The sequence below is a fragment of the Somniosus microcephalus genome, unplaced genomic scaffold (genome assembly GCF_052327205.1).
Source record: "Somniosus microcephalus isolate GS21.2 unplaced genomic scaffold, FLI_Smic_1.0 unresolved_chr3, whole genome shotgun sequence".
NCBI lineage: Eukaryota > Metazoa > Chordata > Chondrichthyes > Squaliformes > Somniosidae > Somniosus > Somniosus microcephalus.
The window spans coordinates 67,749,999-67,775,354 of NW_028225181.1; the positions used below are offsets into that span (position 1 = coordinate 67,749,999).

A 25,356-nucleotide genomic window follows, 5' to 3' on the forward strand; every position below is an offset into this window, starting at 1 on the left:
CTCATTGAATGGCGGAGCAGGCTCGAGGGGCCGAATGGCCTACTCCTGCTCCTATCTTCTATGTTTCTAAAATAGACTTTGCTTGCTTTGCTGACTCAGCAAACCTTATTTGCTGTGTTGTTTTTTGGCTGACTAAATAAAAGGTTTTTTTTTGGCTGCATGCAGGTATTTAATTGAATTAGTTGATGCTTGCTGTCAGTCCTGGCCCTGGTCCCGCCCCTTCCTGCACCTCATTGGCTGACGCCGCTGTCAATCGACACCACGAGGGGATTGACAGTTGACGATTGATAGAAGCGCCTGCCCGCGCTGTGATTGGTGCAGGGGAAGGCCAGTGGGCGTGTCCGCCCCCCCGGGCCCACGTGGGGGAGTCAAAGGCTGGCTGGCGCGCATGCGCAGTCCGCCTGGCACCGTTGGGAAGCTTTTCAAAAAAAAAATTATCCCGAAACAAACTGAAAACACTCATTAATTGCCCGAACTCTCCTCCCCTCTAAAGTGCGATTATTATTATTCTTCGTTTTCCTCATTTGTGCGGCGTGTCTTTTTTTTACCTTGCGGTGGCGTGCGCCGATCCAACCGACCCCTGGGTGTTGCGTGCATGCGTCAGCTCGTAAGCGGAAGGGGGGTTGATTGACGCGAGGCGCCCGCCAATCAGGAGCGCGGAGATCGCTGGGAGGACCGGACGGGCTGACAGTCCTCCAACCAATGGCGGCGCGGGAGGGGGGCGGTACCTCGGTGGGCTGCAGGCCGCTTTCCTGCTTTCATTTCCTATTTATTTTATTTCCTTTCCAGTTTGAAAAAGGGTTCGACCCGAAACATCACTCTAATTTCTCTCCCCGGATGTTGCCTGGCCTGCTGAGTCTTTCCAGCATTTTCTGTTGTTGTTTCCTGCTTTCATTGTCTGCAGGAGCTGTTAAAGGGGAGGAGGCGGAGGAGAGTGGAAAAAAAACCCAGCTTGTGAGTGTTTATTCCTTTGCATTACCTTTATTGCAAGGCTATTCATCAATTGCATTCATTTAAAAATAAGTGAACCTTTTCTCTTTTTGACTTTTATCCAAAACAAAAGTGCTGTGAACATTTTGGTGGGCAGCCACTTTTAAAGAGACAAAGACCAGCATTCTTCCTCCTCTCTCTCTCTCTCTCTTGTGAGTATTTGTGGTGGGTGAGAGGGGGGGTGTGCGAGAGGGTGGGGGGGTGAGTCAAAGGGGACTGCGGCCCCTTTCAACAAAAAAAATTGCTTGGCCATTTAAAGGGGAATGGGTGCCCCCCAGGTATTTAAAGGGGCAGTGCCTCTTTCTGTATCATGTAAGAGCAGGGAGGTTCTGCTTGAACTGTACAAAACACCAGTTAGGCCACTGGCTAGAGTGCTGCGTGCAGTTCTGCTCGCCCCATTGCAGGAAAGATGTGACTGCTCGAGACAGGCGATTTACGAGGATGTTGCCAGGACTAGAGAATTTCAGCTACAAGGAAAGATTGAATACATAGAAACATAGAAGATAATCTACATCCTAGGGTACTTAAGGACGTGGCCCTAGAAATAGTAGATGCATGGCTGGTCATCTTCCAAAATTCGATAGACTCTGGAACAGTACCCATGGGTTGGAGGGTAGCTAATGTTACACCACTGTTCAAAAAAGGTGGTGGAGAGAAAAACAGGGAATTACAGGTAAGCCTGACATCGGTAGTGGGGAAAATGCTAGAGTCCATTATAAAAGATGTAATAGCAGAGTACTTGGAAAACAGTGACAGGATCGGACAAAGTCAACATGGATTTACAAAAGGTAAATCGTGCTTGACTAATCTACTGGAAATTTTTGAGGATGTAACTGTTAAAATAGATAAGGGAGAACCAGTGGATGTGGTGTATTTGGATTTTCAAAAGGCTTTCGGTAAGGTCCCACATAGATTAGCGTGTAAAGTTAAGGCACATGGGATTGGGGGCAAGGTATTGACTTGGATGGAGAACTAGTTGGCAGACAGGAAGCAAAGAGTTGGAATAAACGGTTCTTTTTCCGAGTGGCAGGCAGTGACTAGTGGGGTACAGCAGGGATCGGTCCTTGGATCCCAGCTATTCACAATATATATTAATGATCTCGACGAGGGAACTAGATGTATTATCTCCAAGTTTGCAGACGACACAAAGCTGGGTGGGCGTGTGTGCTGTGAGGAGGATGCCGAGAAACTCCAGTATGATTTGGACAGGTTGGGTGACTGGGCAGAAGCATGGCAGATGCAATATAACGTGGATAAATGCGAGGTTATCCACTTTGGTGTCAAAAACAGGAAGGCAGATTATTATCTGAATGGCAATAGATTGGGAGAAGGGGAAGTGCAACGAGACCTGGGTGTCCTTGTGCACCAGTCGCTGAAGGTAAGCATGCAGGTGCAGCAGGCGGTTAAGAAGGCAAATGGTATGTTGGCCTTCGTAGCGAGAGGGTTTGAGTACAGGAACAAGGATGTCTTGCTACAGTTGTACAGGGCCTTGGTGAGACCACATAGTGAGTATTGTGTGCAGTTTTGGTCGCTTTATCTGAGGAAGGATGTTCTTGCCATGGAAGGAGTGCAGCGAAGATTCACCAGGCTGATACCTGGGATGGCAGGAATGACGTATGAGGAGAGATTGGGTCGATTGGGCTTGTACTCGCTGGAGTTTACAAGAATGAGAGGGGATCTCATTGAAACTTATAAAATTCTAACAGGACTAGACAGACTAGATGCAGACAGGATGTTCCCGATGGTCGGGGAGTCCAGAAGCAGGGGTCACAGTCTAAGGATACGGGGTAAGCCATTTAGGACAGAGATGAGGAGGAATTTCTTCACCCAGAGAGTGGTGAACCTGTGGAATTCTCTACCACAGAAGGCAGTAGAGGCCAATTCATTAAATATATTCAAGAAGGAGTTGGATATATTTCTTCAGGCTAAAGGGATCTAGGGATCTGGGGAGAAGGCAGGGACAGGGTACTGAATTTGGATGCTCAGCCATGATCTCATTGAATGGCGGAGCAGGCTCGAGGGGCCGAATGGCCTACTCCTGCTCCTATCTTCTATGTTTCCATGTGTCCCCAGGTATTTAAAGGGGCAGTGCCTCTCTCTTTCTGTATCATGTAAGAGCAGGGAGATTCTGCTTGAACTGTACAAAAACACCAGTTAGGCCACCGCGTGCAGTTCTGGTCGTCCCCATTGCAGGAAAGATGTGACTGCACGAGACTGGAGATTTACGAGGATGTTGCCAGGACTAGAGAATTTCAGCTGCAAGGAAAGATTGAATACATAGAAACATAGAAGATAGGAGCAGGAGTAGGCCATTCGGCCCCTCGAGCCTGCACCGCCATTCAGTGAGATCATGGCTGATCATCCAAACTCAGTACCCTGTCCCTGCCTTCTCCCTATATCCCTTGATCCCTTTAGCCTTAAGAAATATATCTAAATCCTTCTTGAATATATTTAATGAATTGGCCTCAACTGCCTTCTGTGGTAGAGAATTCCACAGGTTCACCACTCTCTGGGTGAAGAAATTCCTCCTCATCTCTGTCCTAAATGGCTTACCCCGTATCCTTAGACTGTGACCCCTGGTTCTGGACGTCCCGACCATCGAGAACATCCTTCCAGCGTCTAGTCTGTCTAGTCCTGTTAGAATTTTATAAGTTTCAATGAGATCCCCTCTCCTTCTAAACTCCAGCGAGTATAAGCCCAATCGACCCAATCTCTCCTCATACATCATTCCTGCCATCCCAGGTATCAGCCTGGTGAATCTTCGCTGCACTCCCTCCATGGCAAGAACATCCTTGGCAACCAAAACTGCACACAATACTCAGGGTGCGGTCTCACCAAGGCCCTGCACAACTGCAGCAAGACATCCTTGTTCCTGTACTCGAATCTTCTCTATTAGCCTGTCTATGTCCTCTTGAAGTCTATCACTATCATCCTCACTGTTCACTATACTTCCAAGTTTTGTGTCATCTGCAAATTTTGAAATAGTGCCCTGTACACCCACGGCCAAGTCATTGATATATATCAACAACAACAACTTGTATTTCTATAGCGCCTTTAACGTAGTAAAACGTCCCACGGTGCTGCACAGGAGTATTTTAAGACAAAAAAATCTGACACCGAGCCACATGGGAAATTAGGGCAGGTGACCAAAAGAGGCAGGTTTTAAGGAGGTTTAGGCAGGGAATTCCAGAGCTTAGGGCCCAGGCAGCTGAAGGCACAGCCACCAAAGGTTGAGTGATTATAATCAGGGATGCTCAAGAGGGCAGAATTAGAGGAGTGCAGATATCTCGGGGGATTGTGGGGCTGAAGGAGATTAACATAGAAACATAGAAGATAGGAGCAGGAGTGGGCCATTCGGCCCCTTGAGCCTGCTCCACCATTCAATGCGATCATGGCTGATCATCCAAATTCAGTACCCGGTCCCTGCTTTCTCCCCATATCCCTTGATCCCTTTAGCCTGAAGAAATATATCCAACTCTTTTTTGAATATATTTAATGTATTGGCCTCTACTGCCTTCTGTGGTAGAGAATTCCACAGGTTCACCACTCTCTGGGTGAAGAAATTCCTCCTCATTTCAGTCCTAAATGGCTTACCCCTTATCCTTAGACTGTGACCCCTGGTTCTGCACTCCCCCGCCATCAGAAACATCCTTCCTGCACCTAGTCTGTCCAGGCCTGACAGAATTTTATAGGTTTCGATGAGATCCCCTCTCAGTCTTCTAAACTCCAGTGAGTATAAGCCTAATCGACACAATCTCTCCTCATATGTCATTCCTGCCATCCCAGGTATCAGCCTGGTGAATCTTCGCTGCACTCCTTCCATGGCAAGAACGTCCTTCCTCCGGTAAGGCGACCAAAACTGCACACAATACTCACTATGTGGTCTCACCAAGGCCCTGTACAACTGTAGCAAGACATCCTTGTTCCTGTACTCGAACCCTCTTGCTACGAAGGACAACATACCATTTGCCTTCTTAACCGCCTGCTGCACCTGCATGCTTACCTTCAGCGACTGGTGCACAAGAACACCCAGGTCTCTTTGCACTTCCCTTTCTCCCAATCTATTGCCATTCAAATAATAATCTGCCTTCCTGTTTTTGCCACCAAAGTGGATAACCTCACATTTATCCACATTGTAGTGCATTTGCCATGTTTCTGCCCAATCACCCAACCTGTCCAAATCGTACTGGAGTTTCACGACATCCTCCTCACAGCTTACCCTCCCACCCAGCTTTGTGTCATCTGCAAATTTGGAGATATTACATCCAATTCCCTTGTCCAGATCATTAATATATATTGTGAACAGCTGGGGTCCTAGGACCGATCCTTGCGGTACCCCACTAGTCACTGCCTGCCACTCGGAAAACGACCCGTTTACTCCAACTCTTTGCTTTCTGTCCGCCAACCAGTTCTCTATCCAAGTCCGTACCTTGCCCCCAATCCCATGTGCCTTAATTTTACATGCTAATCTCTTATGTGGGACCTTATCGAAAGCCTTCTGAAAGTCCAAATACACCACATCCACTGGTTCTCCCTTATCTATTTTACCAGTTACATCCTCAAAAAATTCCAGTAGGTTAGTCAAGCATGATTTACCTTTTGTAAATCCATGTTGACTTTGTCCGATCCTGTCACTGCTTTCCAAGTGCTCTGCTATTACATCTTTTATTTATAATAGACTCTAGCATTTTCCCCACTACCGATGTCAGGCTTACCGGTCTATAATTCCCCGTTTTCTCTCTACCACCTTTTTTGAATAGTGGGGTAACATTAGCTACCCTCCAATCCATGGGTACTGTTCCAGAGTCTATCGAGTTTTGGAAGATGACCAGCAATGCCTCTACTATTTCTAGAGCCACTTCCTTAAGTACCCTGGGATGTAGATTATCAGGCCCTGGGGATTTATTGGCCTTCAGTCCCATCAATTTTCCTAACACCATTTCCCTACAAATACTGATTTCTTTCAGTTCCACCCTTTCATCAGACGCTATGTTCCCCGGCATCTCTGGGAGGTTATTTGTGTCCTCCTTTGTGAAGACAGAACCAAAGTATGAATTTAGTTGGTCTGCCATTTCTTTGTTTCCCATTATAAATTCCGCTGATTCTGACTGCAAGGGGCCTACACTTGACTTCACCAATCTTTTTCTCTTCACATATCTATAAAAGCTTTTACAGTCAGTTTTTATGTTGCCTGCTGGCTTACTCTCATACTCTATTTTCCCTTTCTTAATTAATCCCTTTGTCCGCCTTTGTTGAATCCTAAACTGCTCCCAATCCTCAGGATTATTGCTTTTTCTGGCCAATCTTTTATATGTCGTCTCCTTGGATCTTATGCTATCCCTAATTTCCCTTGTTAGCCACGGTTGAGTCACCTTTTTTGTTTTATTTTTATGCCAAGCTGGGATCAACAAATTCTGCAGCTCATCCATTCGGTCTTTGAATGTTTGCCATTGCCTATCCACCGTCAACCCTTTGAGTGCCATTCCCCAATCAATCCTACCCAACTCGCTCCTCAGACCATCGTAGTTTCCTTTATTTAAATTGAGGACCCTATTAAAAAGGGGGGTAGAGAGAAAGCAGGGAATTATAGACCAGTAAGCCTTACATCGGTTGTGGGCAAAATGCTAGAGTCCATTATTAAGGATAAAATAGCGGAGCACTTGACAAATGGGGAAAGGATCGGACAGAGTCAACATGGATTTACAAAGGGTAAATCGTGTTTGACTAATCTGCTGGAATTTTTTGAGGAAGTAACTGGTAAAATAGATGGGGGAGAGCCAGTGGATGTGGTGTACCTTGACTTCCAGAAAGCCTTCGATAAGGTTCCACACAAAAGATTATCATGCAAAATTAAGGCTCATGGGATTGGGGGCAAAGTATTAACGTGGATAGAGAACTGGCTGGCGGATAGAAAACAGAGTTGGAATAAACGGCTCGTTTTCGGAGTGGCAGGCAGTGACCAGCGGGGTGCCGCAAGGATCTGTCCTGGGACCCCAGCTGTTCACAATATATATAAATGATCTGGATCAGGGAATTGGATGCAATATTTCCAAATTCGCTGACGACACTAAACTAGGAGGAGGGGTGGGCTCTGATGAGGATGTCAGGAGGCTACAGTGCGATTTGGACAGGTTGGGGGAATGGGCGGATACGTGGCAGATGCACTATAATGTGGATAAATGCGAGGTTATCCACTTTGGGGGTAAAAACAGGAGGGTGGATTATTATCTAAATGGCAATAGATTGGGAGATGGGGAAGTGCAGAGGGACCTGGGTGTTCTTGTGCACCAGTCACTGAAGGAGAGCATGCAGGTGCAACAGGCGATTAAGAAGGCAAATGGTATGTTGGCCTTCATATCAAGGGGGTTCGAGTATAGGAATAGGGATACCTTACTACAGCTGTACAAGGTGCTGGTGAGACCGCATCTGGAGTATTGTGTACAGTTTTGGTCGCCCCATCTGCGGAAGGATGTTCTTGCCATGGAAAGAGTGCAGCGGCGATTCACCAGGCTGATACCTGGAATGGCGGGAATGACCTACGAGGAGAGATTGAATAGTTTGGGCTTGTACTCACTGGAGTTTAGAAGATTGAGAGGGGATCTCATCGAAACATATAAAATTATGGCAGGCCTGGACAGGCTGAATTCAGAGAGAATGTTTCCAATGGCAGGGGAGCACAGAACCAGGGGCCACAGTCTAAAAATAGCGGGCAAATCATTTAAAACAGAGATGAGGAAGAATTTCTTCACTCAAAGAGTGGTGAGCCTGTGGAATTCCCTGCCACAGAGGGCTGTGAAGGCTAATTCAATAAATATTTTCAAGAGAGAATTGGATATATTTCTGAAGGCTAAGGGGATTAAGGGTTACGGAGAAAAGGCGGGGACGGGGTACTGAACTGGTAAGATCAGCTATGATCTCAGACGAAGATCAGCCATGATCTCATTGAATGGCGGAGCAGGCTCGAAGGGCCGAATGGCCTACTCCTGTTCCTATCTCTATGTTTCTATGTCTCTGAGTCAACTACTTCATTCTTCGTCTTAATGAAGAATTCGATCATATTATGATCGCTCAGACCCAAGGGGCCTCGTACAACAAGATTGCTAATTAATCCTTTCTCGTTACATGATACCCAGTCTAAGATGGCCTGATCTCTGGTTGGTTCCTCAACATATTGGTCCAAGAAACCATCCCGTAAACACTCCAGGAATTCCTCCTCCACAGTACTGTTACTAATTTGGTTGGCCCAATCTATATGTAGATTAAAGCCACCCATGATGACTGCTGTGCCCTTATTGCACGCTTCTTTAATTTCCCTTTTAATGCCATCCCCAACCTTCGCCTTACTGTTGGGAGGTCTATATACCACTCCCACTAATGTTTTTTTCCCCCTTTAGTATTTCTCAATTCTACCCATACAGATTCCACATCATCAGAGCTAATATCCTTCATTACAATTGTATTAATCCCTTCTTTAACCAGTAATGCTACCCCACCTCCCTTTCCTTTTTGCCTATCTTTCCTGAATATCGAATACCCCTGGATGTTGAGTTCCCAGTCTTGGCCATCCTTGAGCCACGTTTCCGTAATCCCAACCAAATCATATTCGTTTACCTCTATTTGCGCAGCCAATTTGTCCACCTTATTACAAATGCTCCTCGCATTAAGACACAAAGCCTTCAGGCTTGTTTTTTTAACGCTCTTCGACCTATTAGAATTATTATTTACTGTGGCCACGTTTGATTTAAACCGTTGATTTCTCTGACTGCCACTTTTGTTTTTCTCCTTCCTATCTTTTGCTTTTATCCCTGTTTCCCTTTCCTCTGTCTCCCTGCTCAGGTTCCCAACCCCCTGCCATTTTAGTTTAAACCCCCCCGAACTGTGCTCGCAAACCTCCCCGCAAGGATATTTGTCCCGCTCTGGTTCAGGTGCAACCCGTCCGACTTGTACAAGTCCCACCTTCCCCAGAAGCAGGCCCAGTGATCCAGGAAACTAAAGCCCTCCCTCCTGCACCAACTCTTTAGCCACGCATTCATCTGCTCTATCCTCCTATTCCTATACTCACTAGCACGTGGCACCGGGAGTAATCCAGAGATAGGAAGGGGTGAGGCCATGGAGGGATTTGAAAACAAGGATGAGAATTTTGCAATCGAGGCGTTGCTTAACCAGGAGCCAATGTAGGTCAGCGAGCACAGGGGTGATGGGTGAACGGGACTTGGTGCGAGTTAGGACACGGGCAGCCGAGTTTTGATTTGACCTCAAGTTTCCGTGGGATGGAATGTGGGAGACCAGCCAGGAGTGTGCTGGAATAGTCAAGTCTAGAGGTAACAAAAGGCCCGGATGAGGGTTTCAGCAGCGGATGAGCTGAGGCGATGTTACGGAGCGATGTTACCGAGGTGGAAGTAGGCGCTCTTTGTTATGCTGCAGATATGTGGTCAGAAGCTCATTTCAGGGTCAAGTATGACACCAAGGTTGCGAACAGTGTGGTTCAGCCTCAGACAGATGTTAAGAAGAGGGATGGAGTCAGTGGCTCGGGAACGGAGTTCGTGGTGGGGACCGAAAACAATGGCTTTGGTCTTCCCAATATTTAATTGGAGAAAATATTTGCTCATCCAGAACATATCAAGAAAAGCAGTGGTCCTCGAACCAACACCTGGGGAACGCCACTGTGTACCTTCCTCCGGTCCGAAAAACAACCGTTCACCACTACTCTCTGTTTCCTGTCACTGGGCCAATTTCATATCCATGCTGCCACTGTCCCTTTTATTAATGGGCTTGCCAGAAAAGTTGAAGCCCATGGTTGTGGCACTTTATCAAATGCCTTTTGGAAATCCATGTACACCACAGCACAGGAACATAGAAGGTAGGAGCAGGAGTAGGCCATTGGGCCCCTTGAGCCTGTTCCGCCATTTAATGAGATCATGGCTGTTTATCCAATTTCAGTACCCTGTCCCTGCTTTCTCCCCATATCCTTTGATCCCTTTAGCCTTAAGAAATATATCTAACTCCTTCTTGAATATATTTAATGAATTGGCCTCCACTGCCTTCTGTGGTAGAGAATTCCACAGGTTCACCACTCTTCGGGTGAAGAAATTCCTCCTCATCTCTGTCCTAAATGGCTTACCCCTTATCCTTAGACTGTGACCCCTGGTTCTGGACTCCCCGGCTATCAGAAACATCCTTCCTGCATCTAGTCTGTCCAGTCCTGTTAGAATTTTATAAGTTTCAATGAGATCCCCTCTCATTCTTCTCAACTCCAGTGAGTATAAGCCCAATCGACCCAATCTCTCCTCATACGTCATTCCTGTCAACCCAGGTATCAGTCTGGTGAATCTTCGCTGCACTCCCTCCATGGCAAGAGCATCCTTCCTCAGATAAGGCGACCAAAATTGCACACATTACTCAAGGTGTGGTCTCACCAAGGCCCTGTACAACTGCAGCAAGACATCCTTGTTCCTGTACTCAAACCCTCTCGCTACGAAGGTCAACATACCATTTGCCTTCTTAACCGCCTGCTGCACCTGCATGCTTGCCTTCAGCGATTGGTGCACAAGGACACCCAGGTCTCGTTGCACTTCCCCCTTCTCCCAGTCTATTGCCGTTCAGATAATCTGCCTTCCTGTTTTTGCCACCAAAGTGGATAACCTCGCATTTATCCACATTATACTGCATCTGCCCAATCACCCAAACTGTCCAAATCATACTGGAGTTTCTCGGCATCCTCCTCACAGCACACACGCCCACCCAGCTTTGTGTCGTCTGCAAACTTGGAGATATTACATCTAGTTCCCTCGTCTAGATCATTAATATATATTGTGAATAGCTGGGATCCAAGGACCGATCCCTGCGGTACCCCACTAGTCACTGACTGCCATTCGGAAAAAGACCCATTTATTCCAACACTTTGCTTCCTGTCTGCCAACCAGTTCTCTATCCAAGTCCGTACCTTGCCCCCAATCCCATGTGCCTTAACTTTACACACTAATCTCTTATGTGGGACCTTATCGAAAGCCTTCTGAAAGTCCAAATACACCACATCCACTGGTTCTCCCTTATCTATTTTACCAGTTACATCCTCTAAAAATTCCAGTAGATTAGTCAAGCATGATTTACCTTTTGTAAATCCATGTTGACTTTGTCCGATCCTGTCACTGTTTTCCAAGTGCTCTGCTATTACATCTTTTATAATGGACTCTAGCATTTTCCCCAGTACTGATGTCAGGCTTATAATTCCCCATTTTCTCTCTACCACATTTTTTGAATAGTGGGGTAACATTAGCTACCCTCCAATCCATGGGAACTGTTCCAGAGTCTATCGAATTTTGGAAGATGACCAGCAATGCATCTACTATTTCTAGGGCCACTTCCTCGAGTACCCTCGGATGTAGATTATCAGGCCCTGGGGATTTATCGGCCTTCAATCCCGTCAATTTCCCTAATACCATTTCCCTACAAATATCTATTTCTTTCAGCTCCTCCCTCTCATTAGACCCTATGTTCCCCGAAATCTCTGGGAGGTTATTTGTGTCCTCCTTTGTGAAGACAGAACCAAAGTATATATTTCATTGGTCTGCCATTTCTTTGTTCCCCATTATAAATTTCCCTGATTCTGACTGCAAGGGACCTATGCTTGATTTCACCCATCTTTTTCTCTTCACATATATATAGAAGCTTTTAAAGTCAGTTTTTATGTTCCCTGCAAGCTTACTCTCATACTCTATTTCCCCCCTCTTAATTGATCCCTTTGTCCTCCTTTGCTGAATCCTAAACTGCTCCCAATCCTCAGGTTTGCTGCTTTTTCTGGCCAATTTATATGTCCTCTCCTTGGATCTTATGCTATCCCTAATTTCCCTTATTAGCCACGGTTGATTCACCTTTTTTGTTTTATTTTTATGCCAAACGGGGATGAACAAATTCTGTAGTTCATCCATGTGATCTTTAATAGTTTGCAATTGCCTATCCACCGTCAACCCTTTGAGTGTCATTCCCCAATCAATCCTACCCAACTCGCGCCTCATACTATCATAGTTTCCTTTATTTAAATTCAGGACCCTTGTCTCTGAGTCAAATACTTCACTCTCCATCTTAATGAAGAATTCGATCATCATATGATCGCTATGCCCCAAGGGGCCTCGCACAACAAGATTGTTAATTATTCCTTTCTCATTACATAATACCCAGTCTAAGATGGCCTGATCTCTAGTTGGCTCCTTGACATATTGGTCCCGGAAACCATCCTGTATACACGCCAGGAATTCCTCCTCCACAGTATTGTTACTAATTTGGTTAGCCCAATCTATATGTAGATTAAAGTCACCCATGATAACTGCTGTGCCCTTATTACACGTGTCTCTAATTTCCCGTTTACTGCCATCCCCAACCTTAGCATTACTGTTTGGAGGTCTATATACCACTCCCACTAATGTTTTCTGTCCCTTTTTATTTCTCAGCTCTACCCATACAGATTCCACATCATCAGCGCTAATATCCTTCCTTACAATTGTGTTAATCTCCTCTTTAACCAGCAATGGTACCCCACCTCCTTTTCCCCTGTCTTTCCTGAATATTGAATACCCCTGGATGTTGAGTTCCCAGCCCTGGTCACCCTGGAGCCATGTTTCCGTAATCCCAATCATATCATATACCTCAATGGCTTCGGTCTTCTCGATATTTAATTGGAGAACATTTCTGCTAATCCAGAACTGGATGTCGGACAAGCAGTCTGACCATTTAGAGACAGTGGAGGGGTTGAGAGAAGTGGTAGTGATGTAGAGCTGGGTGTCGTCAGCGTATATGTGGAAACTGTGGGGGGGGAAATGGAATTAAACTTCATCTTCAGAAAACAGAGAGACTGTTCAAGAAAGCCTGAAGTCTCTCAAAATGGACAGGTTCACAGTACAGAAATCTACACCAACAACAAGAAGTATTTATATAGCACCTTTAAAATAGTAAAACATCACAAGGTGCTTCACAGGAGTATTAGAAGACAAAAAATTTGACACTGAGCCACATAAGGAGATATTAGGGGAGATGGCCAAAAGCTTGGTCACAGAGGTGGGTTTTAAGGAGCATCTTAAAGGAAGAAAGAGAGGCGGAGAGGTTTAGGGAGGGAATTCCAGAGCTTAGGGCCCAGGCAGCTGAAGGCACGGCCGCCAATGGTGGAGCAATTAAAAATCAGGGATGCTCAGGAGGCCAGAATTGGAGGAGCGCAGATATCTCTTTTGGGGGGGTGGTGGCTGGAGGAGATTGCAGAGATGGGGAGGGGGGTGAGGCCATGAAGGGATTTGCACCAGGATGAGAATTTTGAAATCGGTTGTACGAACAGTTCTCCACCCAGATTTCATCCCCTGTCAGCCTGACTGTCTACCCTGACTGTAACTGTAACTGGTAGAATAGATAAGGGAGAACCAGTGGATGTTGTGTATTTGGACTTTCAGAAGGCTTTCAATACGGTTCCGCATAAGAGATTAGCGTGCAAAGTTAAAGCACATGGGATTGGGGGCAGGGTACTGACTTGGATAGAGAACTGGTTGGCAGACAGGAAGCAAAGAGTTGGAATAAACGGGTCTTTTTCCGAGTGACAGGCAGTGACTAGTGGGGTACCACAGGGATCGGTCCTGGGACCCCAGCTATTCACAATATATATAAATTATCGAGACGAGGGAACTAGATGTAACATCTCCAAGTTTGCAGACAACACAAAGCAGGGTGGGCGTGTGTGCTCTGACGATGCAGAGAAACTCCAGTATGATTTGGACAGGTTGGGTGATTGGGCAGAAGCATGGCAGATGCAATATAATGCGAGGTTATCCACTTTGGTGGCAAAAACAGGAAGGCAGATTATTATCTGAATGGCAATAGATTGGGAGAAGGGGAAGTGCAACGAGACCTGGGTGTCCTTGTGCACCAGTCGCTGAAGGTAAGCATGCAGGTGCAGCAGGTGGTTAAGAAGGCAAATGGTATTTTGGCCTTCGTAGCGAGAGGGTTTGAGTACAGGAACAAGGATGTCTTGCTGCAGTTGTACAGGGCCTTGGTGAGACCGCACCTTGAGTATTGTGTGCAGTTTTGGTCGCCTATTCTGAGGAAGGACGTTCTTGCCATGGAAGGAGTGCAGCGAAGATTCACCAGACTGATACCTGGGTAAATGTTTGTCCCTCAACCAACATCACTAGGAGGCGGATGGTGTGGTCATTGTCGCATTGCTGTCTGTGGTAGCTTGCTGTGTGCGGGTTGTCTGCCGCATTTCCTGCATTGCAGCGGTGACTACACTTCAAAGAGACTACTTCATTGGCTGTGAGGCGCTTTGGGACGTCCTGAGGTGGTGAAAGGGGGCTGGAGAAATGTGAATATTAACGATTTGGAGGAAGGGACCGAGTGCAACATATCCAAGTTTGCCGATGATACAAAGATGGGAGGGAAAGCAGCGAGTGAGGAGGACATAAAAAAAAGCTGCAAAAGGACATAGACAGGCTAAGTGAGTGGGCAGAAATTTGGCAGATGGAATATAATGTTGGAAAGTGTGAGGTTATGCACTTTGACAGAAAAAATTAAAGAGCAAGTTATTATCTAAATGGAGAGAAACTGCAAAGTGCTACAGTACAAAGGGATCTGGGGGTCCTGGTGCATGAAACACAGAAGGTTAGTATGCAAGTACAGCAGGTGATCAGGAAGGCCAATGGAATCTTGGCTTTTATTGCAAGGGGGATGGAGTATAAAAGCAGGGAAGTCTTGCTTCAGTTATACAGGGTACTGGTGAGGCCACACCTGGAATACTGCGTACAGTTTTGGTTTCCATATTTAAGAAAAGATATACTTGCTCTCGAGGCAGTTCAGAGAAGGTTCACTCGGTTGATTCCGGAGATGAGGGGGTTGACTTATGAGGAAAGGTTGAGTAGGTTGGGCCTCTACTCATTGGAATTCAGGAGAATGAGAGGCGATCGTATCGAAACATATAAGATTGTGAGGGGGCTTGATCGGGTGGATGAGGTGAGGATGTTTCCGCTGATGGGTGAAGCTAGAACTAGGGGGCATAATCTTAGAATAAGGGGCTGCCCTTTCAAAACTGAGATGAGGAGAAACTTCTTCACTCAGAGGGTAGTAAATCTATGGAATTTGCTACCCCAGAGAGCTGTGGAAGCTGCGACATTAAATACATTTAAAACGGAGATAGACAGTTTCCTAGCTGATAAGGGAATTAGGGGTTACGGGGAGCGGGCAGGGAAGTGGACGTGAGTCTAGGTTCGGATCAGCCATGATCCTATTGAATGGCGGAGCAGGCCCGAGGGGCCGTATGGCCTACTCCTGCTCCTACTTCTTTTGTTCTTATGGCAGGAATGAGGTATGAGGAGAGATTGGGTCGATTGGGCTTATACTCGCTGGAGTTTAGAAGAATGAGAGGGGATCTCATTGAAACTTCTAAAATTCTAACAGGACTAGACAGACTAGATGTAGGAAGGATGTTCCCGATGGTCGGGGAGTCCAGAACCAGGGGTCACAGTCTAAGGATAAGGGGTAAGCCATTTAGGACAGAGATGAGGAGGAATTTCTTCACCCAGAGAGTGGTGAACCTGTGGAATTCTCTACCACAGAAGGCAGTGGAGGCCAATTCATTAAATATATTCAAGAAGGAGTTAGATATATTTCTTAAGGCTAAAGGGATCAAGGGGTATGGGGAGAAAGCAGTGACAGGGTACTGAATTTGGATGATCAGCCATGGTCTCATTGAATGGCGGAGCAGGCTCGAGGGGCTGAATGGCCTACTCCTGCTCCTATCTTCTATGTTTCTATGTTTCTGTCCTATGAATGTGCCTCCTTATTGTTGCTTCTGCATGCTAACTTCTGAAAGTTAGCATGCAGGTACAGCAAGTAATTAGAAAGGCAAATGGAATTGCCTTTATTGTAAGGGGTATGGAGTATAAAAGAGGGGAAGTTTTGATGCAACTTTACAGGGCGCTGGTGAGACCACACCTTGAGTACTGCGTACAGTTTTGGTCTCCTTATTTAAGGAAGGATATACTTGCATTGGATGCAGTGCAGAGAAACATAGAAAAATAGGAGCAGGAGTCGGCCATTCGGCCCTTCGAGCCTGCTCCGCCATTCAATATGATCATGGCTGTTCCTCTGTCTCAATACCATATTCCCGCTCTCTCCCCATACCCCTTGATGCCTTTTGTGTCTAGAAATCTATCCATCTCCTTCTTAAATATATTCAGTGACTTGGCCTCCACAGCCTTCTGTGGTAGAGAATTCCACAGGTTCACCACCCTCCGAGTGAAGAAATTTCTCCTCATCTCAGTCTTAAATGTCCTACCCTGTATCCTGAGACTGTGACCCCTCGTTCTAGAATCCCCAGCCAGGGTAAACATTCTCCCTGCATCCAGTCTGTCTAGCCCTGTCAGAATTTTATACGTTTCAATGAGATCCCCTCTCATTCTTCTAAACTCTAGTGAATACAAGCCTAGTCGACCCAATCTCTCCTCATGCGACAGTCCTGCCATCCCAGGAATCGGTCTGGTGAACCTTCGCTGCACTCCCTCTATGGCAAGTCTTAGGTAGGTCAGGAGACCAAAACTGCACACAGTACTCCAGGTGTGGTCTCACCAAGGCCCTGTATAACTGTAGTAAGACATCCTTGCTCCTGTACTCAAATCCTCTTGCAATGAAGGCCAACATACCATTTGCCTTCCTAACTGCTTGCTGCACCTGCATGTTTGCTTTCAGTGACTGGTGTACCAGGACACCCAGGTCCCTCTGTACATCAACATTTCCCAATCTATCACCATTTAAATAATACTCTGCCTTTCTGTTTTTCCTACTGAAGTGGATAACTTCACATTTATCCACATTCTACTGCATCTGCCATGTATTTGCCCGCTCACTCAACTTGTCTAAATCGCCTGGAAGCCTCTTTGCATCCTCCTCACAACTCACAAACCCACCTAGTTTCGTGTCATCAGCGGACTTGGAAATATTACATTTGGTTCCCTCATCCAAATCATTGATATATATTGTGAATAGCTGGGGCCCAAGCACTGATCCCTGCGGTACCCCACTAGTCACCGCCTGCCACCCTGAAAAAGACCCATTTATTCCTACTCTCTGTTTCCTGTCTGTCAACCAATTTTCAATCCATGCCAGTATAGTACCCGCAATCCCATTGCCTTAATTTTGCACACTAACCTCTTTTTACGTGGGACTTTATCAAAGGCCTTTTGAAAATCCAAATACACCACATCCACTGGTTCTCCATTATCTATTCTACCAGTTACATCCTCAAAAGGCTCCAGTAGGTTTACATAAGAACATAAGAAATAGGAGCAGGAGTAGGCCAATCGGCCCCTCGAGCCTGCTCCGCCATTCAATAAGATCATGGCTGATCTGATCCTAACCGCCAATCTACTATCACAGAACCATCTCCTGAATCTAATAGAATTAGACACACGAAATAGGAGCAGGATCGGGCTACACGGCCCCTGGGCCCGCTCCGCTACCCACAGGGCCATGACCGATCCGAACCTAGACTCATGTCCAAATTCCTGCCCGCTCCCTGTAACCCTTAATTCCCTTTACTTCTAGGAAACTGTCTATTTCTGTTTTAAATGTATGTAATGATGTAGCTTCTACAACTTTTTGGGGCAGCATATTCCATGGACCTACCACCCTCTGAGTGAAGTAGTTCCTCCTCATCTCAGTTTTGAAAGAGCAGCCCCTTATTCTAAGACTATGCCCCCTGGTTCTAGTTTCACCCATCATCGGGAACATCCCCTCCGCATCCACCCGATCCAACCCCTTCACAATCTTATATGTTTCAATAAGATCGCCTCTCATTCTTCTGAACTCCAATGAGTAGAGTCCCAATCTACTCAACCTCTCCTCATATGTCCATCCCCTCATCCCCGGGATTAACCGAGTGAACCTTCTTTGTACTGACTCGAGAGCAAGTATGTCTTTTCTTAAGTATGGACACCAAAACTGTATGCAGTATTCCAGGTGCAATCTCACCAATACCTTGTACAACTGAAGCAATACCTCCCTATTTTTATATTCTATCCCCCTAGCAATGAAAGCCAACATTCCATTGGCCTTCTTAATCACTTGCTGCACCTGCATACTAACCTTTTGAGTTTCGTGCACCAGGACCCCCAGATCCCTTTGTACTTCAGTACTTTCCAGTTTCTTGCCATTAAGATAATAACTTGCTCTACGATTTTTCCTGCCAAAGTGCATAACCTCACACTTTCCAGTATTGTATTCCATCTGCCAAATCTCTGCCCACCTACTTAGCCTGTCTATGTCCCCTTGCAGGTTTTTTATGTCCTCCTCACTCACTACTTTCCCTCCCATCTTAGTATCATCTGCAAACTTTGGTATGTTACACTCGGTCCCCTCCTCCAAATCGTTAATATAGATTGTAAAGAGTTGGGGACCCAGCACTGACCCCTGCGGAACACCACTAGTTACTGATTGCCAGTCTGAGAATGAACCATTTATCCCAACTCTCTGCCTTCTGTTAGATAGCCAATCCTCTATCCATGCCAGAATATTACCCCCAATCCCGTGAATTTTTATCTTAAGCAATAATCTTTTGTGTGGCACCTTGTCAAATGCCTTTTGGAAGTCTAAATACACTACGTCCACTGGTTCCCCTTTATCCACCCTATATGTTACTTCCTCAAAGAACTCCAGCAAATTTGTCAAACATGACTTCCCCTTCATAAAACCATGCTGACTTTGTCCTATTAAATTATGTTTATCCAAATGTCCTGTTACTGTCTCCTTAATAATGGACTCCAAAATTTTACCTACCACAGATGTTAGGCTAACCGGTCTATAGTTTCCAGCCTTCTGTTTACTGCCCTTTTTAAATAAGGGTGTTACATTAGCAGTTTTCCAGTCTGCCGGGACCTTTGCTGAGTCCAGGGAGTTTTGGAAAATTATTACCAATGCATCCACAATCCCTACCGCCACTTCCCTCAAGACCCTAGGATGTAAGCCATCAGGTCCAGGTGATTTATCCGCCTTGAGTCCCATTATTTTACCGAGTACCACTTCCTTAGTGATTTTGATCGTGTTTAGCTCCTCCCCCCCCCCCCCCCCCTATAGCCCCCTGTTTGTCCAGTGTTGGGATATTCTTAGTGTCCTCTACTGTAAAGACTGATACAAAATATTCATTCAGTGTTTTTGCCATTTCCATATTTCCCACGATTAATTTCCCAGTCTCATCCTCTAAGGGACCAACACTTACTTTAGCCACCCTTTTTCTTTTTATATAACTATTGATGCGCTATCAATTACTCATAAAAGACTGAGAGTTAAGAGAGTAACTAAAGGCTTTTATTAACAAAAGAATGAAGGTCTGCCTCGAGTGGTCGACCGGTCCAGAAATACAAAGGGCTGGGGAGCAGTCACCTTTATACTAGGACTTGTGGGAGGAGTCAGCCGAGGCATGTCCAGGCATGTACACAGTGGAATACAAACAGTGGTTTACCACAACTATAAAAACTCTTACTATCTGTTTTTATATTTTTTGCTAATTTACTTTCATAATCTATCTTCCCTTTCTTAATCAATCTTTTTGTTATTTTTTGCTGTCTTTTAAAGTTTTCCCAATCCTCTATCCTCCCACAAGATTTGGCTACCTTATATGCCCTTGTTTTTAGTCGAATACTATCCTTAATTTCGTTACTTAGCCACGGATGGCTGTCTTTTCTTTTATACCCTTTTCTTCTCAGTGGAATATATTTTTTTTGGAAGTTGTAAAATAACTCCTTAAATGTACACCACTGATCATGTATCGTCTTACCCTTTAATCTATTTTCCCAATCCACTCTACTCAATTCCGCTCTCATACCTTCATAGTCTCCTTTATTCAAGCTTAGCACGCTTGTTTGAGATCCAACCTTCTCATGCTCTAATTGAATATGGAATTCAACCATGTTGTGGTCACTCATTCCAAGGGGATCCTTTACCAGGACATTTTTAATTAATCCTGTCTCGTTACACAGGACCAGATCTAAGGTTGCTTGCCCCCTGGTCGGTTCAGTTACAAACTACTCAAGAAACCCATCCCTAATACACTCAATGAACTCATCCTCAAGGCAGCCCTGCGCAATTTGATTTGTCCAATTAATATGAGAGTTAAAATCCCCCATAATTATAGATGTTCCCTTATTACAAGCCTCAACTATTTCCTGATTGATACTCCGTCCAACAGAGTTGCAACTATTCGGAGGCCTATAGACTACGCCCACTAGTGTTTTTTCCCCTTATTATTCCTTATCTCCACCCAAACTGTTTCATTATCCTGATCTTTTGACCCAATATCATTTCTCTGTATTACAGTGATTCCTTCCTTTATTAACATAGCCACCCCACCTCCCATTCCTTCCTGCCTGTCCTTCCTGATCGTTAAATAACCTGGTATGTTTAATTCCCAGGCATTGTCACCCTGCAGCCATGTTTCTGTAATGGCCACAAGATCATACCCATATGTAGTTATTTATGCCATTAACTCGTCTATTTTGTTACGAATGCTACGTGCATTCAGATAGAGAACTTTCAAAGATGTTTTGTGACACTTAGTTCCTGCTTTTGCCCTTTTTATTACTTTACCTTTTACTCCATACCTTCTGCCCCTTCCTGACACGCTCTGGTTTTTAATTTCCCCACTGCTACCTAAGTCTATGACCTTCTCTGTTGTCATTTTTATTATTTGCTCTCTAGGAACCTCCCCCACCACTAGTTAGTTTAAAGCCCTCTCTACAGCCCTAGTTATATGATTCACCAGAACTCTAGTCCCAGCACTGGCCAAGTGAAGCCCATCCCAATGGAACAGTTCCCTCCTGCCCCAGTAATGTTGCCAGTGTCCCAGGAAGCAAAACCCATTTCTCCCACACCAGTCTTTGAGCCACGCTTTTAACTCTCTCATTTTATTTGTCCTAGCCAAATTCGCTCGTGGCTCAGGTAATAATCCAGAGATTATTACCCTTGAGGTTCTGTTTTTTAATTTGACCCCTAGCTGTTCATACTCCTTTAACAGAACCGGCTTCCTAGTCCTATCTACATCGTTTGTACCAACATGGACCACGACAACTGGATCCACCCCCTCCCACTGCAAATTTCTTTCCAGCCCAGAGGAGATATCCTTAACCCTGGCAACACAGCCTTCGGGACTCTCGCTCTCGGCTGCAGAGAACTCTATCTATCCCCCTAATAATACTATCCCCTACCACTACAACATTTCTATTTACTCCCCACTCTTGAATGGCCCCCCGTTCCACGGTGATGTGGCCAGGTTGCTCATCCTCCCTGCAGTCCCTGCTCCCGTCCCCACAGGGAGTAAGAACCTCGAACCTGTTGGACAAGGGCTGCGGCTCCTCCAACACTACCTCCTGGATCCCTGTACCTGCCTCACTCGTAGTCACACCGTCCTGTCCCTGACCATGGGCTACATCTGAATTAATTAACTTCATAGGTGTGACCACCTCCTGAAACACAGAGTCCAGGTACTTCTCCCCCTCCCTGATGTGTCGCAGTGTCTGAAGCTCAGACTCCAGCTCATCAACATGGAGCTGGAGTTCCTGTAGCAGCAGACACTTGTCACAGATGTAATCACCGTGAGCCTCAATGGGGTCCACTGGCTTCCACATCTCGCAACAGTAACACATCACCTGCTCCATTCTATGTAATTAATTAAATTTTTTATTGTTAGTTATGGACACCCTCTACCCGATTATAGATGCTAGTATCCCCTTTAATTAATTGGATTTAAATTAAATCAATCCCTCTAATTAGACCAGTTAAATGGTTTACCAACAGTCACTCTGCACCAGAAAGGCCTTATTAACTACAACCCACAGAGTTAAAGTTTGAAAAGAGCACCTAACACCCCACTTACCCTAACTCACACTTAGCTAAACTCACAGCACTCTCTGCTGACTCGCACTCAGTGCTTGCTCGCACTAGCACTGGTCTTTTTATACTGTTTTTGTTTACAGCCAAATGAGTCACCCCTGCTGATTGGTTAGAGAACTGGTTTCCACTGCCTGCTGTGCCAATTTACTCCTACTGCAGTGTAACCTTGTTTTACTCTTCTTAAACCAACAGAATCCCAAATATTTAACTTCTCCCCTTTACTTAATCTGCTTAAGTAATCTTATCAAGAATGATTTAAAGAGAAATAACAATTAAAGAACTCTCACACTTACCCAAACTCTCAGCACTCTCTGCTGACTCGCACTCAAACACGATTTCCCTTTCATAAATCCGTGCTGACTTTGTCTGATCCCGTTGATATTTTCTAAGTGTCCTGTTATCACATCCTTTATAATAGACTCTTTAGCATTTTCCCCACTACTGATGGTAGGCTAACCAACTTGTGCAGCAGCTGGGGCCTGAAAATCAGCTGCACTGCCCCTGGGCTGGGAAAGGGGGACATGAGGCAACATTCTCCCTCTTACCCCTTTCTACACTCCTTTTACAGGGTTTTAGAAGTGGAGCATTTACAGACGGGAAGCTCAGACCAAACATCACGTCAGGGTCTGACAGAGTCGCTCGATTCATCAGGACCTGAATATCATCGGCCTTTGCACATGGAAGGAGAGAGCAGCGATCGCAGCGCAAACAAACTGCACACGTGTTCCGTGTGTGGACTCGGATTCAGCCGATCGCCTGACCTGGCGAGACATGTGCACCGTCACACTGGGGAGAAACCGGGTAAAGGTGGGGACGGCGGGAATGGATTCAGTTCCCCGTCTACGTCAGAAGTTCATCCGCACAGTCACCCTGGGGACGGTCCGTTCACCTGCTCCGTCTTTGGGAAGGAATACACTCGCACATCCCACCTGCTGAGACACCAGCTTGTCCACACTGATGAGAGACCGTTTCAATGTTCTGACTGTGGGAAGAGGTTTAAAAGCTCCACGAATCTGATGACACACCAGCGGTCTCACACTGGAGAGAGACTGTTCATCTGCTCTGTGTGTGGGAAGGGTTTCACTGTGTCATCCAACCTGCTGCAATATGAGCGAGTTCACACTGGAGAGAGGCATTTCTCCTGCTGTGAGTGTGGGAAACATTTCACTCAGTCATCCATCCTGCAGACACAGCAGCGAGTTCACACTGGGGCGAGGCCGTTTAAATGTTCCGACTGTGGGAAGAGCTTTAAATACCCTGGGGACTTGAAGCAACACCAGCTTGCTCACACTGATGCGAGGCCGTTTAAATGTTCTGACTGTGGGAAGAGCTTTAAAAACTCAGGGAATCTGACCAGACACCAACGAGTTCACACTGATGAGAGAGCATTTAAATGTTCCGACTGTGGGAAGAGCTTTAAAAGCTCCGGGGAGCTGACCAGCCACCAGCTTGCTCACACTGATGAGAGAGCATTTCAATGTTCTGACTGTGGGAAGAGCTTTAAAAGACCCGGGGTTCTGACCAGACACCAGCGAGTTCACACTGGGGAGGGTCTGTTTACCTGCTCCATGTGTGGCAAGGGATTCACTGAGTCAGCTACCTTGCTGAGACACCAGCTTGTTCACACTGATGAGAGACCCTTTAAATGTTCTGACTGTGGGAAGAGCTTTAAATGCTCTGGGCATCTGAAGCAACACCAGCAAGTTCACACTGTTCTGTAGTGCAGGGCCCTGCAGACAGCTGGGTGACATGAACATGGAATGGATGAATGTTTTATAAATTCCTGTACTATTGTTTAATCTTTCAAACTGTTGTGCCGATGATTCCCTTGATTTGACTTCGTTATTTTTTTCCCTTATCACAGGCAATTGCCTATTAAAAGTCAACCATGTGCCCCTTTAAAAAGGGGGCACAACCAATAAAACGTGTAACATAACAAAAAAAAGTTTAAAGGGAACTTAACAAATGAAATTAAAATTCTATTTTCGGTGGTGATGATGCACGCCAGTCCCTCCAGTACCCACCGGTTGTGGAAGGCCTCGAGTGCGCCGGTGGACTGTTCATGTTATCACATAGAATAGGTCGACAAGTAAAGGCACAACGTCTGGGTGTGAATCTAATAATAACCTCACGGACCGTATAGGTGTGATACCCAGACGGGCTTGTGGTTATAGTCTGGTCACAGATGGACTAAATCCCCTTTACTCACCTCAACAACAGGTGATGGAGATTCACAATCTGCACAGGGTGGGGAAGGGACCTAGGAACAGGACGAGGCCATTCAGCCCCTCGAGCCTATTCCGCCATTCAATCAGATCACGGCTAATCCGTATCTCACTCCATCTACCTGCTTTGGTTCCATAAGCCTTAATACCCATACCCAACAAATTCTATCATTCTCCATTTGATATTTTCAGTTGACCCCCAGCCTCAACAGCTTTTTGTGGGAGTGTGATCCAGATTTCCACTACCCTGTGTGTGAAGAAGTGCTTCTTGACATCACCCCTGAAGGGCTTAGCTCTAATTTGAAGGTTGTGCCCCCTTGTTCTGGACTCCCCACAGCTCTACCAGAGGAAATAGTTTCTCTCTCGACCCTATCAACTCCTTTAGTCATCTTAAACACCTCATTAGATCACCCCTTAATCTCCTACACTCGAGGGAATACCAGCCCAGTCTGTGCAACCTGGCCTCATAACTTAACCCTTTCAGCTCCGGTATCATTCTGGTGAATCTGTGCTGCGTCCCTCCAAGGCCAGTATATCCTTCCTGAGGGGCGGGGCCCAGAACAGAACAGGAGGGCAACAGAAAATGCTGAAAATACTCAGCAGGCCAGGCAGCATCCGTGGAGAGAGAAACAGAGTTAACGTTTCAGGTCTGGGACCCTTCATCAGAACTGGAAAAAGCTGGAGATGTAACCGATATTAAGGAGGTGCAGAGACGGCGGGGGGGGAGAGTTAGGAGGGGAGGAAGGAATTGAAGAACATCCTGTACTTTTGTAAGAGGCAGGAAAGATAAAATGTTGCAAATGGGAGTGGCAAAAATAATACTGCATGAAAAATGGGGGCAGGGATAATTATCTGAAATTGTTGAACTCGATGTTGAGTCCGGCAGGCTGCAAAGTGCCCAATCGAAAGATATGGTGCTGTTCCTCGAGCTTACGTTGAGCTTCATTGGAACAATGTAATAGGCCGAGGACAGAGAGATCAGAGCGGGAATGAAGCGGTGAATTAAAGTGACAGACGACCGGAAGCTCAGGGTCACCCTTACGGACTGAACGGAGGTGTTCCGCAAAGCGGTCGCCCAATCTGCGTTTGGTCTCCGCAATGTAGAGGAGACCGCATCGTGAGCAGCGAATACAGTATATTAAATTGCAAGAAGTACAAGTAAATCGCTGTTTCACCTGGAAGGGGTGTTTGGGGCACTGGACAGTGGGAAAGGGAGGAGGTAAAAGGGCAG

General features: G+C 45.9%; 2 protein-coding genes across 2 annotated transcripts in view; both read left to right on the plus strand.

Annotated features, from left to right (window-relative positions):
* LOC147091836 (uncharacterized) overlaps positions 1 to 25,356 on the plus strand; it is a 1,030,142-nt gene that overhangs the window by 588,951 nt on the left and 415,835 nt on the right. The gene's annotated exons all lie outside the window — the stretch shown is intronic.
* Positions 704 to 24,375, plus strand: LOC147091854 (uncharacterized). The gene is made up of 2 exons (XM_085976877.1): positions 704 to 954; positions 22,469 to 24,375. The coding sequence occupies exon 2, from the start codon at positions 22,578 to 22,580 to the stop codon at positions 23,619 to 23,621; it is 1,044 nt and encodes a 347-aa protein (XP_085833003.1). The 5' UTR covers positions 704 to 954; positions 22,469 to 22,577; the 3' UTR covers positions 23,622 to 24,375.